Raw genomic sequence first — 20,541 nt, 5'->3', positions numbered from 1 at the left:
ACAGCACCTTTATTAGCATGTAGAGAACACCAGTCTTATTTCAGAGCACAATTAAAAAGAGTAAGGCATATATCTCATATGCCAGAAAGGAATTTTACCTTCATTGATTAAACAGTTTCAGCTTCTTCTTCTAACTCGGCTCCTCAGTCCCAGGTTCAAGTACCTCTTTCCCCTTGGACTCTGGCCAATACTTACATGTGATGCCAGATTACAAGTCCTCCATGCACAGTGCAGATTACAAGTACTCCAATGGACAGTACAGATTACAAGTACTCCAATGCACAGCCATCTTCCACTGCAGGACAGCTGGCAGGGGGAAGTAAGGGCAGGAGATCTTTTCCAGCTCATCTGCCATCCAGGGCTGTGGGATGGATGGGATTTGGAGACACGGTCAACTTCTCCTGCTTGCCCATCCTCCTGGTTCCGGTCACAGGGCCAGTCCCGACAGTGCTGCTGCTAATCTGCAGCATGGGGGCACCGTCCTTCTGCTGAAATCAGTAAAGTTACACTGGACTTAAATTGGGGCAGGGGACAGAATCAGCCCTATGGAGAATGAAGTCCCCCATCCCCTGGGTGCCAGATAATGCTAATTATCAGAGGTTTTGTGACACTCTGTAGTTCAGCTGTTGTGGGTTGACATTTGAATGTTTTTCTGACTTTCTGTTCCCCATACCAGCGTGTGATGAGGCTCATTTATAAAGTGTGTGATCTTTTCTGCATGATAAGTTGCAACAGGAGTGCTACAGTTTCCATCGCCAGTATGAGTCAGGATAATTCATTATAAACATATGGGTTGATAAAATCAAGGGATTGTGTCTGACATTTACCGGAGCATTGAAATAAACAAAGAGCCAGAAGTGAAAGCATTCAGTGGAGGTAGGAAGATTCAGTGGTAAGCCGAACAGCTAGTTTATCTTATGGCAAGTACCTGGGGTGTTAATAGTAAAATTAGTATTTTCTGGAGAATATACTTGTATTGTCAGATGATAGCCTCAGAGAGAATACAAGGCTTTCATTTATTTGGGAGATTCTGATGACATATATATCAACAGAGTGAAATCAATTAATTTATAAACAGCAGCTAATTCATACAGGGGTAGCACAAACTGAAGTCTATCATATGTGAAACCCACTGCCGTCACCAATAAGCACCCTCCTGTTTTAGGAAACTGCTTTGAAACATCCAGTTTTCATTACATTTTTGTTTGATTTTTTTAAGTTAATATCCATCTCCATTACATGATGGATTTTTGCTGATGTCTGGGCTGCTAATCCGTCCACTCCACTCTTTGTATGAACATGGCCTCCATCAATGATGCTTATACTTATTATTTATATTCAGATTGTGCCTGGAGACACCAGTCAAAATGGGACCCCTTCTGCCAAGCGCTATGCAGTGCCTATTAAGGATGGCTCACACACAGGCCTGCACTGAAATAATGACATTTGTTTTGTTTCATGCATGATAAGAGGAAACTGTATATCAAATGTGGTGGTTCGAGCTCTTACTGTTTAGGAGTTCTTGAACAAGTGACTCTCTAGGAGGAGCACTGCAGAACGGGATGTATGGGTCAAAGTGGACGACAAGCTAAATATGAGTCAACAGTGTGACACTGTTGCAAAAAAAACAGACATCATTCTGGGATGCATTAACAGAAGTGTTGTGAGCAAGACACGAGAAGTAATACTTCCACTCAACTCTGCACTGATTAGGCCTCAATTGGAGTATTGTGTCCAGTTCTGGGCACCACATTTCAAGAAAGATGTGGAGAAATTGGAGAAGGTCCAGGGAAGAGCAACAAAAATGATTAAAGGTCTAGAAAACATGAGCTATGAGGAAAGACTGAAAGAATTGGGTTTGTTTAGTTTGGAAAAGAGACGACTAAGAGTGATTTTCAAGTATATAAAAGGGTGTCAGAAGGAGGAGGGAGAAAAATTGTTCTCCTTGGCCTCTGAGGATAGGACAAGAAGCAATGGGCTTAGCCTGCAGCAAGGTTGGTTTCGGTTGGACATTAGGAAAAACTTCCTAACTGTCAGGGTGATTAAACACTGGAATAAATTGGTTAGGGAAGCTGTGGAATCTCCATCACTGGAGATATTTAAAAGCAGGTTAGATAGACATCTGTCAGGGATGGTCTTGATGGTGCTTGATCCTGTCGTGAGGGCAGGGGACTAGACTCGATGATCTCTGAAGTTCCTTTCCAGTTATAGTATTCTATGATTCTAAGATTTTATAACAAACAAGCAGACAAATTCTGACAAATATATAGTAGGTAAAGTTTGTAATTTTTCAGTAGCTATTGTCAAGGACTCAAATCGCAGCCTGCGGTAAATGGGTACAATTCTGTTGACTTCCATGTAGTTGCATACTTATATTGATCTTTGATTCTTAGGGTGTGTATAGACTACAGGGTTTTTTCGAAAAAAGTAGCCTTTTTTCTTAAAAATTTCACCTGTGTCTAGACTGCAGCCACTTTCTTTTGAAAGTAAATCAAAAGAACGTGGCAGTTTTTTCGATCGCGGTAAACCTCATTATACGAGGAATAATGCCATTTTTCGAAAGTACTCTTTCGAAAAAAGGCACTATTGAATGCAAACTGTGCTTTTTCAAAAGAGAACATCTAGACTCTCTTTCAAAAAGTGTGTCACTTTTTTGAAAAATCTGCTTGAGGTCTAGATGCTCTTTTGAAAGCCTCTTTCAAAAGTAGCCTGTAGTCTAGACGTAGCCTTAGAAAGGTAATCCATTTCTACGAGTTTGTGTGAACCATTGAATGTAAGAGCAGAGGGCTACATCTCACTTCAGTTAGGGCACATCTACACTACACGGAGGGAAAAGAGAGAATAAAGGAGCCATAACTGGCCCCTGACAATTGCCTCTCTTCTATGCCAATGCAAAGGGACCACAGCAGAAAACATGGCTGTGAAGAGTCATGCAAGGAAAACATCTTTTGTATTAGTTTTATAATGTAACTTTTCCTGATGCTATATAAGAAAACATTAAATCATTGGTGTTCCACTGATACACTGTGTATGTGTGTGAGTATATAGCCTGTCTCCGACTTACGAACCAGTTACGGACCAAGCAATTGATCGTAACTCGGTTTGTTCATAAGTTGGACCCGACTGAGATACACGCAAACGCGCTGTTCGTAAGCGCGGATCGCATTCGTAACTCGGGGTCCGCCATTTACGACACTTTTGGTCATAACTGTGAACGGTCGTAAGTCAACCGTTCGCAACTCGGGGACCGGCTGTATATATATATAGAGAGAGAGAGAGAGAGAGAGAAAGAGAGAGAGTCCTTGAGCATCTTGTTATGGGTTATATGATGGGCAATGTAGTTGCATGTGGTTCAGAATGAAAAGTTAGTGGGGCTGTGTATGTCATCTGACTCTTCTTTATTTGTGGCCTCAATTTCTGTTCTTTGAGCAGCATATAAACTGCATCTATGTTTTAATCAGGAAGGCAGAAGACTTGGCCTATCAATTTTGGAGAGGGGAAGGGGAATAAAAGGGCAAAGACTACCTGCATTTTTTGTTCAATCAACCTATAGCTAACACTAGACCAATTATTATAGTTAGTTAATGTCGCAGTCTTGCAGTGCCAACCCCATCCAATAAATGATTGTTTAGCCCAATTCCAGCATTCTTCCAAGCAGTTATTAGCAGAAGATTGCACCTGGTAAAAAATGGGTGCATCTCCTTTGGAGTCAGCTGAAGTCAGTGTCTGCTTATACTGAATCTGCATTTGGCCCCTTCCCTTCTACAGTTAAGCACTGAAATAGCTTAGATAAAATCCTGGGCAAATGGATTTGGAAAGGGCATTATATGCTCACAATAGGAGTATAGAGCCTATTTTCAAAAGGTTATCTTGAGGTTTTTCCAAGACCGTGATCTGCTCTCAGTTTAGAGAGTAGAAATGGGTGCATATACTGTGTTCTAAAGGAAGCAGTTTTACTATTGTGTATGTGTAAGAGATGTCTTTTTCTGCCAAAGCCCACCTGGTGGCCCAAGTTTTTTTTATGGCCAGGTTCCTAAGAGTAAAATCCATAAGGAGATGATAATGTAATTCCAATGTTTGTAGGTATGATGACTCTTATATATGAGATTCTAGTCCTTTCTGAAAGGACTAGAATCTGCTTGGGCATGATTTAAAAAAAACCAACTAGTTTGTACAATACTATTTAAATCAAGCCAAAAAGCCACCAGGATATAGAAACATGTAGAAATACACCTGGAATGTAACTTAGGAAGTAATACTTTGTGGTCCATGTGCCAATGACCCCATGGTCACATAATGACTGAAACCCTAGTGAGCAATTCCCCACTTGTTTGTCCTCTTACCAGACTGGTCACAACTCTTGTGATGTTTGGTGTAAGGTACTGCTGCTTCCTCAGACTACCTGGAATGTCCATCTGGTGCCTGGCACTTCTGCCCCAGCCCCACCTCTAGCATGTTCCCCATACCAGTCCTTGCAAAGGGGTCCACAGTGCCCAGCCTTTTGGCCTTCTTCTACATTGCCTGTGCCAAGGGAATTATTCCCTTGCTGGAAAGAGAGATTTTAAAACCCCTCTGTGCTGCGCCAGCCCTAGAACCCCTCATAGAAGGGGCCAAAGGAAGGAGTATTTCACCCAATGGGTGTGATTCACATCTCTCACAAATGTGTGTGTGTGTGTGTGTGTGTAAACAAATGGGTTTTGCCCACTAAAGCTATACTATATGGATATATAGTTAGTCTCTAAGGGTATGTCTAGACTACATGCCTCTGCCGACAGAGGCATGTAAATTAGACTACCCGACATAGTCAATGAAGCGGGGATTTAAACATCCCCTGCTTCATTAAAATAAAAATGGCCGCCGTGTTGTGCCGGCTCAGCTGATCGTCGGCACAGCGCAGCAGTCAAGACTCAGATCAGTCGACAGGGAATGCCTTTGTTGATCGCTCCCTTATGCCTCGTGAAACAAGGTTTACAGGAGCGGTCGACAAAAGTGTTCCCTGTCGACCAATCCGCGTGTTGACTGCCGCGCTGTGCCAACGATCAGCTGAGCCGGCACAACACGGCGGCCATTTTTATTTTAATGAAGCGGGGGATATTTAAATCCTCGCTTCATTGACTACGTCGGGTAGTCTAATTTACATGCCTCTGTCGGCAGAGGCACATAGTCTAGACATACCCTAAGGTGCTACAGGACTACTCGGTTTTATAATGGCATAATTCTTTTGACTTCATTGGAGTTATTTCTAATTTACACTGACGTAAGTGTGTAGAAACGTTGGTCTTACCTAAGGAAAACTTGATTCACGTGTAATTCAAGTGTAATCAGCTGATCCCAGGATTTTAAATGAAAATTCCACCCTATTCTACAAAATCTGTAGTATGTACAGAAAGTCAGGGGCCTGTATTCTAATTCCATTTATACCTGTTTAAAATTAGAGTAAGTCTACTCACTTACTTGGAATTACTCCGGATTTACTCCAGTATGAGGAAAAACAGAATCTGGTCTCAGAAGCTTGGAACTTATATTATTTTTAGCACAAAAATCCTTTGTTTTGTAACGCACAAAGAGTGCCTGAAGGGACCATAAATATTTTGTGAATCTGGTCAATAGATAAAAGTAGAAAATACTTAGAACATGAAGAAATTCATCTATCTATCTACTGACAGTGCCTTATGGAAGAACATGAGTCTATATACAATAAGGCAATAATGTGGGATTTAATGAAAAAGTTACAGCTTTTCAGGTTGTTAGCTGAGCTGCTGCAGAAAAAGATGGTAGGTAGTTTTGCACATGTACCAGATTTGTTGGGTGAATATCTGTGAGTAGATTTTCCTTGGTAGTGCACATAGCTGAAATTATTATAAATCATAATTACAATTTCATCCATCTGTGCTGTCAGCCATTGACAAATATTGAATAACATATATTATTTCTGAAGTGGTGACACTATGTTTAACATTGTATAAGACAGAGAGAGGCAAGGACCCATAATTTGCCATGACTTATACCCCTTGTGACTGCTTTAAGATCACGCAAGAAAATTTACTTCTGGGCTGAGATCATTAGATTTTGAATGTATTCAGCCTGTTTGACTGTTAGCTAAACATGATCAGAAAATAATAGTAGAACCAGCTTCATATAAAGGATATGGTCCCACAAAGAGTTATGATCATACTTAATATTAGCCAGTCTTTGCAGGACAGTAGCCTTAAACTATAAGATTCTTGGAACAGGAATTTTATGGCAAATTTTCCACAGCTCACCCTTGTGTGTCATATTTTTATACTGCTAATAGCACTTGTTCTTTACCTCAAAAGATAAGGACCTGGGCTTTTGGAATGAGAGACTCTCCATTTTATCTTCTTTGTTGCTGTGATGTTGTGTATGTAGCGCAGTGCTAATTGCAAAGTCTTAGATTGCAACACACAGTTGCTCTACGTACCTTGAACTGTATTTCCATTTGCTGTTGACAGATTACCAAAATCATTAGATGGTATTTTAATTTTGCAGATGCAAAATGTGTGAGGTTTCATATACAACATTGGAATTAATTAGGAATCAAGATGGTGATACCACACCTTTATGAACACAGATTTAGTGCTGTCTTTGCTGAACTCCTAAATGGCAGACTTAAGGTCCAAGATTCTTAGGTCCAAGATTGTAGGAAAGAAGATGAGAAAAAAAGAGACCAGAGTAAAGGAATAAAATGGAATGAAAAAAGAATGCAGCTCTTAGAGGAGATATGTGATATAGATACGGTTGTGCAAAAAATATTAAGCTTGTAGGAACACTGATAGAATTAAAATGTTTGGAAACTGTTCTCTCTCTGCACCTCTCAAAAGAACATTTAACAAAACTTCACCTGGAATTACCTTATTGCTAAAGGATGAAACTGAGCTGGCCTGAGCCCGCATGCAACATGCCTAATAGAGGTCTGACAGCGCTGCATCAGGACTTCCAGCTCAATTTGGTGGCAGGTTGCTGGCTGACACCAAATTGGATGGAAGTGACTGAGAAGGAGGGTTCTCAGCAGAAACATTTTGTATATATGGCTCAATTACAGCATTAAACCTTCAGCATTTCATCTTCTGTAGAAAACTGTGGTGGGGAAGGTCATTGTCAAGAAAGATACACTCAGAAATTTTTACATATACCTTTATGTGCTGAGATTGCTGTTGATGAGGATAACATATCCATCCATGTATGTGTACAGAAGCTGTGGATGCTCTGTGTTATAATTAAGCCTGTCTCTATACAGGGCACCTTAATATACTCTCTGATATGTGTACACCCTGCAATATAGCTAGAGCCAAACTAAACATTCTAGACATGGAGGCTGTAGGATGTTGCTGTGCTGAGAGGCAGTGGTTGGAGGCATTATACCTGTATATGGCAGAGGCAATCATGTAATACATTTGTTGATACTGGGGGAGAGCATGCTTATAGGCCTTCATCCCTCCATCTTTGGAAAACAAGGAGTAGATGTTCCCAAGCATTGTCCAATGTAAAGGAAGCAGAATAAGGTCATCTACCATCCCTTTCTATACAACCTTGGCAGAACTAACTTCCCTTCCACCATCCCTGTACTTAAGTAGTGCCAACTGGTAAACAGTGGTGAGAATATAATTTGGGGAAAGAGTTCACAGCATCCTCTCCTTTCCCCCTGCCTTCACTCAGACCACAAGTTATGTGATAGCCACAGCATGGTTCTTATATGTGTTAATCAGAGTGGAGTTTTATTCATAGGGTTTGAGGCAAACCCTTTTATCCATTTTATTTTATGTGGGTTCATGCCTCAAGCTTTGTTATGAATTTGGAGAGAAACTTTTTAATGACTTAGAAACCAGGTAATGTCTTTGTTTGATTTTATTCATGTGGGCATGTCTGTGGGCAGCAGCTCAACACCTGAGAAATTATTTAGTCCGAGAGTCTGACCTACAGATTACATGAAGATCCAAAATGCACTTCAGCTTTGAGGGTATACGTATTTCAAATCAGATGAGAACTTTTTGGTTGGCCCCTGTCTTTAAAAGCACTTGGCCTACAGGGAACTCAAAACCCAACCCTAGTGTGCTTGAATCTTGCCCCAGGTTGGGCAGAAAAAAGTATGTTTAAGCGCGATGAACCTGAATTTGGAGCTGAAGCCTGATAAAAGGCACAGATTCCCCATAACTCTAATGTTAAGAATCTGATCTTGTTCCTGCTGAAGTCAACAGAAGTTTTCCCATAGGCTTATATGGTAGCAGATCCAGTATATGAGATTGTTAAATTATAAACATCATGTTGTTCCAAGAGTAGAAAACATAGCAACGATCTCATCACATCATGGCATTTACAATCTCTCTCTCTCACTCACACACACACACACACACACACACACACACACACACACACACACACACACGAAGAATCCTGGATTTACACACAGAATCCTGGATTTACACATAACACACACACTCGGAAGAAGAATCCTGGATTTTCCAAAATATTTTCCTTTGTGAACCAGTCTTTAATTCAACAAAATAGTGCAGAGTGTATGAGTCTGTGTGTGTGCATTTAAATAATGTGTTGTATGACAAGGCAAAACATTTCAGAAAGATTTACTCAAACATCTAGATATAAAGGCTGACATTTTCTCAATGTGGCCTCTGTTTGCATCCATTTAGTTTTTGGCACATTATCACTTGTGCTTACAAATGATCAAATTTACATGTGCATGTCCCACTTATGGATTTAAATTAAAGGCAAATAAATGATTTAGACAACAGGGATTAATTTGTTCTATGTCTTATGTGACACCTTGCTACATCCAGATTGCTGAGACTCAAGTGCCTGCATTTTATCCAGGAGGATAGATGGCAATTTCCATTTTATAAGGGTTCATTTTTTGGTAACAAGGGAGGCCTGTAATAACCCATTTTTCTTGAATAGAAAAATTAATAGAAATAGGAATCAAGGAACTGAAATAAGCTGAATTCAAGTGATTCTACCCTCTTCAGAAAGTTTGGGAAATTCCCTTGGACATCTGTCAGGGATGGTCTAGACAGAGCTTGGTCCTGCCTTGAGGGCGGGGGGGCTGGACTCGATGACCTCTCGAGGTCCCTTCCAGTCCTATTATTCTATGATTCTATATTCCTACTGTGTATGCCAACTACTTCAGAAAAAAGTATAAAATTGTAAGGATGAAATTCAGTTGTGAAGAGAGGGGTTAACCTTTAAGGGTGTCAGGGGAAAGGGGATTGGGAAGAGTCATATTTGAATCAGCTCCTGTTGACTTCCCGTGGCAGGATTGGATTCAAATATGACTCTTCCCAATCCCCTTTCCCCTCCCATGTTAAAGGAGCAGAGATCAACATGGCTGGAATTGCATTCATAAACATCCCTATTCATGCACTATTATCTTCACTGGTGATCTCTATAATGAGGTGCAGAGTTGTGGGAATGGTGCCTATTGTTTCATGGTTTGCTGTTGATATCACATACACATCTTCTTTGATAATATAAACTCTGGTTGTGGATTAGGGGTTATGGTTCCAATTGAACCACATTAGATATTCTACACCTTGTTTATAAAAGACAGCGTGGGCATTTTTGAGGCACACTCCAGAGTCCATGCTGCATAAGTGAGACCAGGATGCACATTAGAGCTGTGTTCTCTCCAGCACCTCAGGTCGTGTCGCTTTACATTGAATCAAGTCATGTCACATCAGCGATACCACTATCGGTACTTATTCCTGATAGGCAATTCAGCGTTGATTTGGACAGCAAATATCCCAGCCACAATAATTGTATATAATGAGCAGATTAAGTATCGGTGAGAACCAGATATTTAAAAATCCCTAGCAAGTCTATGCCTTCAGATATTTAATACTCACATCGCTACCATTCATGCCATTGCACATATCTGAATGTATATTTACATATAAATATTTATAGATATGTGCATATGTTTAAATGTCTGTTTTGCCTGTACAGAATTGTTGCTGTCTACAGTAACTTGTAAATACAAATTCAAACATTTTAAAATGTGTTTTCCATGATGGACTTTAGCAGTATAGTTATATAGGATAGTTACAGGCCTATCATGTAAATCTTTATTCAGACATTTTTAAAATAAGTGTTGACAGATGGTTTTTAGATTGGGGTAGAAGGTAAAGCTTGCTTCCAACATTTACCTAGCCACCGTTTATTTTCAAAAAGTAGTGCAAGATTAAATGGTATGGCAATCTTTTTATTAGACATTCTACACCATTCTTCATTTACAAACATAAAATGCTGTAATTATCCCCTTATACAATATGCAGAAAGGTGCCTGCATTTTATCCAGGAGGATAGATGGCAATTTCCATTTTATAGATATATAGGATAAAAAGAATAAAAATAACTTCCACTGACTTTGCTGAGATTTAAAATGTTCAAGTGTCCCACATGTTGGATTAGAGTATTTTTTACATTTAACTTATTTTATTTGATTAGATTTACAATAATTTTCTCTTGAGTTCAGTGTACTTATGTATTATGCAGCACCTCTGAAAATGAGATCACTTTTGTATAGGAACCTAAAGGAGAAGTAAGCTTTGGCACCCAGCTTGAAAATTTTTGACTGTAAAGCTTGTTTCTGTTTATTATTATTTATAAGTGGTAGTATTAGTATTACAATAATTTATCTGGAGCTCATTCCTGTGACAAGGAGGTACCTTACAAGGTCTATGTTGAGCCAACCTTTAGTGTCTTCATGAGATGCTATCAGAGATTTTTAGATTTTATAGGGGGCAGGTTGCAGTGTATCGGTGCTGTGTACATTAAAAAAATTAATAAGTACAAATCTATTCTCTAGTGAGGCATTTGGGAGCAGAGTCAATGGAAGTCACACAACTTCAAAGGAAGTGGCAGCTGCTCAGTACCTCTGCAAATGAGGTCACTTTTATTTAGGAGCCTAACGTCAAAGGTATGCTATGTTTGCACAGCATTTTGGAGCAAGCCTCCGAGCCTAGGCTGACACACTTGGGCTAGCAAGGCTCACATTAGCAGTCTACCGATAGCTGAATAGACAGTGCTTTGAAGTTGTGGCTTGGGCTGGAGCTCAGGCTCTGAAGCCACCCCGCTCGCTAAGCTTCAGAGGTTTGACAAATCTTGTCCTTCCTGTTTAAGGTATATGAGAATATAGGAATGATATTGTTCCTAGGAATCTGTTACTGATTAGCAAAGCAGTGATGACGTGGGCAATAACAATTGGGATTGTATCCCTTTGGTATATATGGTCATGCCAATTTTCTTCCACAATTTGATCTGAGGAAGTGGGTCTGGCCCACGAAAGCTCATCACCTACTAAACCATCTTGTTAGTCTTTAAAGTGCTGCATAGTCCTGTCTTTTGTTTCAGCAAGACCAGACCTAACATGGCTACATCTCTATTACTGTAGTAAACTAGTGACGGCTGTCAGCCAGAAGTTTCAGTTCAAACTTCTTGACTGTACAGATAGGACCCTGCCACAGAATTCTTATTGAGAATGGCTATCAGGCTTGTGAAGTTTCTACAGTAATTTCAGTTTTAGCTAGTGACCAGAAATGTGAGAGTTTAAAAAGTCCATCTAGCAAACAAGTAGGCTTTTGTAGAATAAGCATTCAATCTGTCAATTTATAATATACCCACACCTTCAAAGTTGCATCTCAAGTGAAATTCACCCTTTCCTACATTGAAAAACCCACAAATCCTTATTCTCATAGTCTACTGACATTACATAAAGTGATCATACAATAAAATTAACAAGCCTAGTTTTCTATACTATGCCTTGGTGTCTTGAAATGTCTTGGGTTTTAATTTAATTGATCAGATTGTTTGTTCTTCTTAATGTTTGTCTTTTACCTCCCCCGGGTTACTTGGGAGCAGGTCACACTCACAGGTGTGCCTGGGCGCCTGATGGTTTTAACATAAAAGGAGATCCTGAGCAACCCACTGATGATGATGTTTAGTTGGGGAAACCGTATCCACCCCCTTGCTACTGTCCCTTGCTCATAAAGAACATATAATGGCAGTGCCTACCTGGCTGGCCCCGTAACACACTTACTGGTGTGCCTTGAGAACCTCCAGGAATAAACTTATTCCAACAATAAACTGGATCTAACTCCAGAACAACAATTACAAATCATGAATACTAATATACATCTAATAGATTGCATTAGAATGAACAACCTTTACTTAACTTAAAGAAACAGGATTTAATAAATTAACAGTGAATAACATCAATTAACAAAGTACACAGAAGTAAAAGGAACTTATCTAGTTGCCATTTGCCCTGCCAATATTTATTCCACCCCAGAGTGTGCACACCCCTGGACTCAGAGTCCCAGACTCTTGCTTGCGTGGGCACGCTTGAAGAACTGCAGCTGGAATGGAGATTCTCTGTAGGTAGTAAATATGTGGGTCCCAGCTATGCAGCAGCTCTGGTTCACTGAGTTGGCCTCTCTGTCTCTCTTTGAACCCAGAGTTAGCCTGTATCTCTGTGGTCTGTCCCAGGCAGCATTTCCCCAAAGATGCCCAGTTACTCACAGTCTCCTTCTGTGTGCTGGATGCAGAGTAGCTTCTAGACACAAGTACAGCCAAACGGCCTCCCCTCTAGGGCAATCAGAAGCAGCCTGCTAGATCCCAGTTCTAAAGACTCGCTGTCCCAGTCTGTAACTGCCACATAACAGCTCCCGAACTGGATCAAACTCCTCCACAGCAGCCTAGCTCCCTTTCTGCTCCAAAAACAGACAGATGAGTCCACAGACTGCTGAGTCTTCCTCCACACACGGGGAGAGACTTAGATCTCCCACACAAGAGTCACTTCCTTCCTGTTTTTCCCAAGGGCTCATGGAAATTGTAGTCTGTGAGGCTGCATTGCAGCACACAGGGTCTTCCCAGAAAGTAAGCAGAGGCACCTTTAGTAAGGGGACTACATTTGTTAAAGAGGCATTTCTTTACTTAGTGAAATGTGATCTTTTTTGGAAGTCCAGTGGAACAAATTTTCAACATGATGAACATTTTGGAGTGTACATGCTCTCACATCTGTTATTTTTCTTAATGTAAATCGGGGCGGGGAACCTAAGGCCCGGGATGCAGCCCCTAGGGTTGCCTGGATCTGGCCTCCCCCAGCAATGGGGAGCCTGTGCTAGCACTTCGGCCTTCTCCCTGCCCATAGCCCCCTATTCTGCGGGTCAGCAGCCCCCGATCCAAAAAGTTCCCCATCCCTGATGTAAATGTAAACACTTGTTCAGTTTTTCTTGATCAATTCATTCAGGCACTGCATTACTGAAACAATAATACTTCTTCACAAAGAATATATACATGTTGTTGTTGAGTAAAAAGCTGATGGTAACAACAGCACACATTTTTTTTAAAGTATGTTTTTTTAATGAGCATTTTCAAAACCTACAAACTGTTACTGCAGAAGAATCCCAGTTTTTTATTTTATTTTGGTTTATTGTCTTAATTTTACAGCATATTTTTAATAATGCAGTTCCATTGACTTGAGAGGAAAAGAGAGCTCAGAATACAGATCTATAGATTTTTTTCTTTGAGGTTAGATTTGGGAAAATGTGTTGAAGCAACTCAGGCACTTCATGGCTCCTCCTCATAAGAACTTCAAGATAATTACATTAATAGACACTGAGGAACTCTTGAGAAGTTAGGCCTGTCATTTTAAAGTAAGATCTCCATGACCTGCTGCTATAGACGCTGCTTTGAGTGGAAGCAGAAGCTCAGGAACTAGAAATGACAGCTCTAAAGAGCCTCAGCATTCTAAATTAAATCGCTATTTAAAAACTGAAACTAATACTGAAGAGTCCTTTAATGGGATCTTTCATAATATATTTCTATCAATAAGTGCTCCCAAGTGCTAAAGCCTGCATTCAGAAATAGCAGAAATCTTTCAAGCCAGAGTTAAAAGAGGCTAATGGGTATAATTTTAAAATTAGAGCAAGGTATAATATGTCAGATGTTATCCTGTTGTCCAAATAATTAAGATAAGCTTGAGTTCTCCATTCCCAAAGTTGCATCAAAGTTTAGAAGGAATCATTTTGTGAACATTTGAATCTCCCATCAACAGCTTGCAATGTATCCTGAAAATATTCAAAGGAAAATCTATTTTTTTTAATCTGATTTAGGAAAGGTTGGGATAGCCCTGTTCAAATTTGGTAGAACCCTACGCAGCTGTTCTGAAAACACGTTTTCTATCCTGAGGGGGGAAAGCAAGGTTTTGGAATGTGTTGTTATTCTCACCAAGACAAAACAAGAAACCTTCTGAAGTGTTTCACAAGAAACAAGACCAAGACCCACTCCAAAATAGACTGGTGATAAGGGCACTCCATTGAAAATGAGGGAGATTTGTGCAACTGTCTGTCTGTGAGTCCATTTGTTCACTCACCACTCCTCTACTGGGGATAGTGAGCACAGGGGAGAGCTATACAGCAAAAGTGACCACTGGGGGCAGATGTGCCACCAAAGGAGTGGCCAGCTGGGGATGGGGCTTTCCCATGGACCAGATAAGTGTCTCCCCACCTCAAAGCCCTACTCCTGGGCCCCAGTGCCATGCCCTCCGCCACGGGAGCACCTCTGGAGCCAGGCAATTCAGCCACAGCCATTGTTGCACCCAATGCCGGCAGGACATCCAGTTCAGCTGCAGTTGGCTGGCCTGCTTGGCATCCCGCTGCACCCAGCCCGGACCTGGGGAAAGCCAGCCGGAGGCTTGTGTAGGCCCACCCCTCCCCCCATCCGCTCGCCCACTGCCCTCCGACCCTAGGCTGGGTGCACCACTCTGGCCCTGGGTCGAGCACCTCCCCTACAGTCCCATCTCCCCACCCTGGTCCCAGGCAGTGCCAATGAAAGAACTGTGCAGCCTCTCCCCCCCCACCTATTCTGACCCAAGGCTGGACCCAGGCAATGCCAGATAAGTCTTCCAGTAATTTACTGAAGTAAACAAGTTGTCTATATTCTGGTCCCATACTGTAGAAATATTTTTCATAAATGAAATGTTATCCTCAATGCTTATAAGAAACTTCATTATACATACTTTTTATCTACTGCATAGTGGATTAAGGCCTCATCTGACACAGCAAAAGAATTTAGCTCAGTGTTCCTAACAATAGTATTCCAGGGGTTTAGGAGACATTTTCTCTCCAGTTAGGATGAGAAAAAAAAATCTGTATCCTTTTTCCTTCCTGAACATATTTTGGGGGCACATACCTAAGACCAGAATAGATCATGTACTCCTTTGTAAGAGGGTTTTTGTTTTGTTTGAATAAACCTTACTCAAATATACATAAAACAGAATGAAGACTAAATATGATGTATCCTCATCTATTGTCTCATCTATGGCAGTTGCATTTTCTGTTCAACACAATAGAACAATTTGGGCACTGTGTCACTGGGCATCTCTTCAGAACTGATGAGGAGAAGGAGCTTCCAGTCTTGGCCCATAAACAGACAAATGAGGTTCAGGTCTTTATAGAAGTGCTGGAACAATTTGTGTAGTGGGGGTTTTGAAAGCCATTGAACCAAACTGTAAACCCTGTATAAAATGGAAACCACTTCAAGTCAGAGTTTACAGTTCCAGCACTTATGGGTCCAGGTCCTGGCCTTTCTTTGCCACCTTTTCCAAGATAATTTTCTTCACCTCCTTCTCACAGTACAATACAGCCGACTCAAACTCCTATGTTTCTTCCGTCTTTGTCTGAAGGAATTTAACACCATCTGGCTACCTTCCCTTTAGGTACAGAGTAAACCCTCCCTTCCCATCTTGTAGGTCACCCATCTCCATAGTAGGTTATCATACAACCCATTGTATCCGTTTTTATGTCTTTACCTTTGCAATGCCCCTGTGAGATAGGGAAGTGCTATTGTCCCCATTTTCAAGGTGGGGATTGAAGCACTGAGAAGCTAAGTATCTTGCCTAAGTCTATGAGGGTGTGTCTACACAGTAAAGTTATTTTGGAATAATAGCCGTTATTCTGAAATAATTATGCAAGCATCTACACAGCAATTCCGTTATTTCGAAATAATTTCAAAATAACAGATGGCTTATTCTGACTTCTGTAAACCTCATTCTACGAGTAATAATGCCTATTCCAAAATAGCTATTTTGAAATAAGGTATATATAGATACTCCACTTCAGCTATTTCAAAATAGCCCCTCTCCAGGGCCATTCTAAGTTATTCCTCCTAGGGCTCTAAATCGAGATAGCACTTCTACATTAGAGAAGCCTGCCTCGGACTAATTTTGAGGCTTCCCTGCAGTGTAGACATGCTATTTTGGAATAAGCTATTTTGGAATAACTATTCCAGAATGGCTTATTCCGAAATAACTGTGCAGTGTAAACATAGCCTGACAGAGCAAGAAATTGAATGTGGATCTTGTCTACTGCCTGAACTAGCCATTCATCTGGCTTCAGAGATGCTCCATTCCAGGAATCCTTTTTCTGATGGATATCTTCTAATCTCTTGTGTCAGTCTGTTCCTTCAGCCATTCTTCAGCACCAGCATGCTCCCTAGCACGTGTGGTTTGGTTTATACAACCAGGAGCAGTCTCCCACAGGACATCTGAATTCCCAGAGTGAGAATCTTCCCTCGGTATTTAGATACATAATTGTTCTTTTACATATCCAAGTGTGACTCGGAGTATCGCTATGAGGGATTTGACCATCCTGCTGAAATGACCATTTGAAAATTGGTCCATCAGTAAGAATGCTTAATGCATGTGATATTGTATATTGAGCATGTCATTATGGCAGAAGAAGTGAAATTTGTAGACAGCTGGAGAATTGTACATGAACCCTGGAATTAATTATTCACAGGAAAGAACAAATAATAACTATATCAATACATTTCCCATGGTTTTGCAAACAGAAAGCTGTGGAGATTGTTATTCATTTTCAGTTGACATCCATTTAACTTAATCATAGGGTCAAGTTCCAGACTGTGATTTGTGTTTTGTTGCCTATTCTTTGAATTTACGAACCAGTAGAAGCAGTGTGTTTTTTCTCATATTTGGGGTCAGTAGTTAAATACCAGTTGAGCTGAAGTAGCATGAAGCAAGAAGGTATCTTTCTAATCTAAACAGCCAAAATAGAGGTTTGATCCCATTCCCTTTAAAATCAAAGACTGAACTTTCATTGTCCTCACATAGAGGCAAGATTAGGGTACCTAGACCTGAGCCACTCTTATGCACCTAAGAAGGAAATACAAGCATAACTCCAAACGATGGGGCAATTATGTTCTTCAAGACAATAGAGTTTCCTTTGGGATTCTTAGACACATACATTCTCAAAGCGGCCAGTGCATCAGAAATAAAAACCTCTCTGAAGAAGTGCTTAAGCACTAGGGATAAACTAGAGTATTCCCGTGTTAGTATGGTAGCATTTATATATTCATTTAGTGCTGTGTTTTTGTGTGCCTCCATGTTCATCAGTGGTTTTACCATGATCTTTTGTTTCTTTCTCTTTTTTTTTTCAGCTGGTTAATAATCCACTAGCAAGTCAAGCAGCAGCGGCTGCAGCAGCCGCAGCCATGGGCTCAATAGCAAGCTCACAGGCCTTTGGCAATGCACTCTCCAGTCTTCAGGGGGTCACAGGTCAACTAGTCACTAATGCACAAGGACAGGTGAGTGGAAGATGGAGAAAACAGTGAATTCTTATGGCAGATTGATCTTTGGAGAAAAATGAATTTCTTTTGCATGACAGCAATTTGTAAGTGCACATATTGAAGATAAATAAGTAATGTTTACCGGGAAAGATAAGAAACAGAAATGTTTAGGGCTGGGGAGGAGGTTTTTTACAGTGAAAATGGTTCCGCTTTTGCTTTTTATATTACAAACTTGGGAAGAGATTACAATCATGTAACCATGTGGTATTTTTAAGTGTGAAGATTGTTGCTGAGTCTCACTATGCTAATTCAAGAACCTGATAATTCTCACCCCCACCCCCAAAAGTCTCTCCCTGTTTCTAAGCACAGATTTAATACCTGAAATGAATACTGAAGTTTTGTAATACTAAGACTGCATTATTTTTTATAAACTATAACATTCATTAGTATGCTATCAAGTGTATATAAAAATACTCCACAGTAGTCAAAATAAATGAACAAAGCACATTTTGTAATGTAGTATCTTAGATTTAGTACGATTGTTTGCTCATTGGTTACAGACTCCCAAAATTCAGCGACTTGAAATGGGTCTGCCAGTCATCAGTGCAAATTCAAGAGGCTCGGTTGTCTTTTAAAAGTCTTTTACTACTGTGTTTTTAAACATGATAATTTGTAAATTTTTGAACTGTCTAAAAGGGAAGTTTCATGTTATCATACTTATACAGAGGGGTTTATCTGTGTTTATTGAAGTTGATATCATTCTGGTCCTGCTATAAACTGGAATTCAGAAAGGTATGCACATGAGTAATCCCATTGCCTTCATGTTCTTAAATACCTTTCTGAATGATGAGCACTGACTGGCTTTATTCTATCATGTCAGTAACAAAAGTCATGAGACTCTTTGTTTCACTGCAAATAGTAATATAATTAAATCACTATAGTAAGTGTAATAATATAGTTTAAGATTAGTACTGCTCACTTGGTACTCTGTACCATAAAAACAAACCTGTTATTTGAATAGACACTAGTAAAATGAAAAAAAATCAGTCTGATAACAGACACTTCAATAGATGTTTGATAGACTGATACAGCCCTGGATATCAGTAATTATAAGTTACAGTTTTTGACATATAACTTAAAAAAGCACCAATTGTAAGTTGTTCTTTTCTTCCTCATAATTTTATGTCACTGATTTTTTTGTACTAGAGACAAAGGTTATATTTTTTCGGATCTGTAAAACAATAGAAAACAAAAATGATATCCTTAAACTTTATGGGGATTTTTTTTTTACATAAAGCATAAGATGCATCCTGAGCTTTGGTCTCCCCCATCTAAGTCCCAGAAAAAATGCTGACCTTGTTATATTTACTGGGTGGGTGCTGAATTGTTCCATCACTACCCCGAGGGTTGAACGATGGAGCTTGTCAAAGTGAGGCCTTATCTAATGAATCATCTTATCGCAGGTGCACACCACACATATTAAAGGAGGATTGTATGAACAATGTGCCCTCTACAATAACCTTTCAATGTCTACTTTAACCCTTGTTTCAATCCCTTTTCATCAAAGGATCATTTTATGCAGCCAGCTTTAAATGGAGGCTCTCAAAAGCCTATTAAGATTTCTGGAGGCATGGGGTATTGGTATGGAAGAAAAGTTGGTTATAATACCTATAATTCATAGTCAGATCACCTCCATCTAGAAGGCCTGCTTCTTTATATCCATGCTCCAGAAATAGTACATATCCTTCTCTCACAAGAGACACTTAGCTCCTAAGATGTTAATTGTGAGAGTTGAAGATATACATTCACACCAGCTTTTCAGTACTTTTTCCTTACGTGTTCTCTCCAGAAAACAAAAAAGTGAAGAATGTATGTAAGCCACGTGATATAAACATAATACTAATTCTTTAATCAGTGAATGAAACTATATAATCAGACCAAGATACTGCTAGCTAGTCCACACAGGTAAAGGAAAATCCAGTAACTCCACAGGTTTCAGAGAAAAAGAGAATCTTTTTCTATTGTTAAATAAAATTACAATGTCTTTCTGTCTACTCAGCTCTTTGAGGAAAGGGACTGCCTTTTTGTTATGTGTCTGTAGAGTGCTTAGCACAATAGGGCTTTGGTTCATGGATGGCACTCCCAGGCACTACCACAATTGTAAATAAATAGTAATTATAATAATAATAAAAATAAGGAAAGTGCTTTCTGTAGAAGCCATCTGTACATTAGTCTACTGCTTAAAACATGCTTCTTAAGCCCATGTGACAGGCATATTGGATTTGAGACTGAGGAGTTCTGTTTTCAAATGAATTACATCCTAGCAAAAATGGTGGGTCTGATTTTTAAAACTTAATGCTCAATCTGAAACCTTTTATGGGGTCCTGATTTGCAGAAAGTGCAGAGTATAGTACTTGCCTTCTGAAAATCAGGCTCCTTCAAAGTTTTGAAAATTTAGGCTCAGGGAAGTAATCATTCATATGTGCAAATATTTTAATTGCATACCTCTATCTTTTAAAGATATAGGTCTTGTATAATTGTCGACTAAATACATGGTGACCCTTTATCCCTTGTAACACAGTAATATAATATTGGTCAAATCTGAGATCCTACTGCAAATCTAGGGGAAAACTGCCTTATGGGTGACGTATGGCTTGACCTTTAACTCCATTTTTATGTTCAGACTGTCCAGATTATACAAGCATGACCACCTTTTATGCAGCAAAATTGTATTTGTTTATTTTTGGAATTTAAAAATGTTGGTATGATCTCTTTTCTTATGCCACTACTTCTCCTTTGAGAAGCCTGAGTTTTTCCACAACCAAATATCAGAAGATTTTATCAGTTGGATAAAAAAAATTACATCACCTGATTACTTTGTTATCCTATAAGTAGAAAAGTCTATGTTAATTGTCTAAATTAACA

General features: G+C 39.8%; 1 protein-coding gene across 2 annotated transcripts in view; it reads left to right on the top strand.

The window, feature by feature from the left end:
* Positions 1-20,541, top strand: part of POU6F2 (POU class 6 homeobox 2) — a 402,341-nt gene that overhangs the window by 323,407 nt on the left and 58,393 nt on the right. For both annotated transcript variants that reach the window (XM_075921733.2, XM_075921734.2), the window contains exon 6: positions 17,488-17,634. In XM_075921733.2, coding sequence (XP_075777848.2) covers positions 17,488-17,634 — 147 coding nt within the window. The remainder of the gene's footprint in view (positions 1-17,487; positions 17,635-20,541) is intronic.

The sequence above is a fragment of the Pelodiscus sinensis genome, chromosome 2, assembly GCF_052426305.1.
Source record: "Pelodiscus sinensis isolate ZL-2025 chromosome 2, ASM5242630v1, whole genome shotgun sequence".
Classification (NCBI taxonomy): Eukaryota; Metazoa; Chordata; order Testudines; family Trionychidae; genus Pelodiscus; species Pelodiscus sinensis.
The sequence above is the reverse complement of the archived record's forward strand: the minus strand, read 5'-3'. Positions and strand labels throughout refer to the sequence as shown.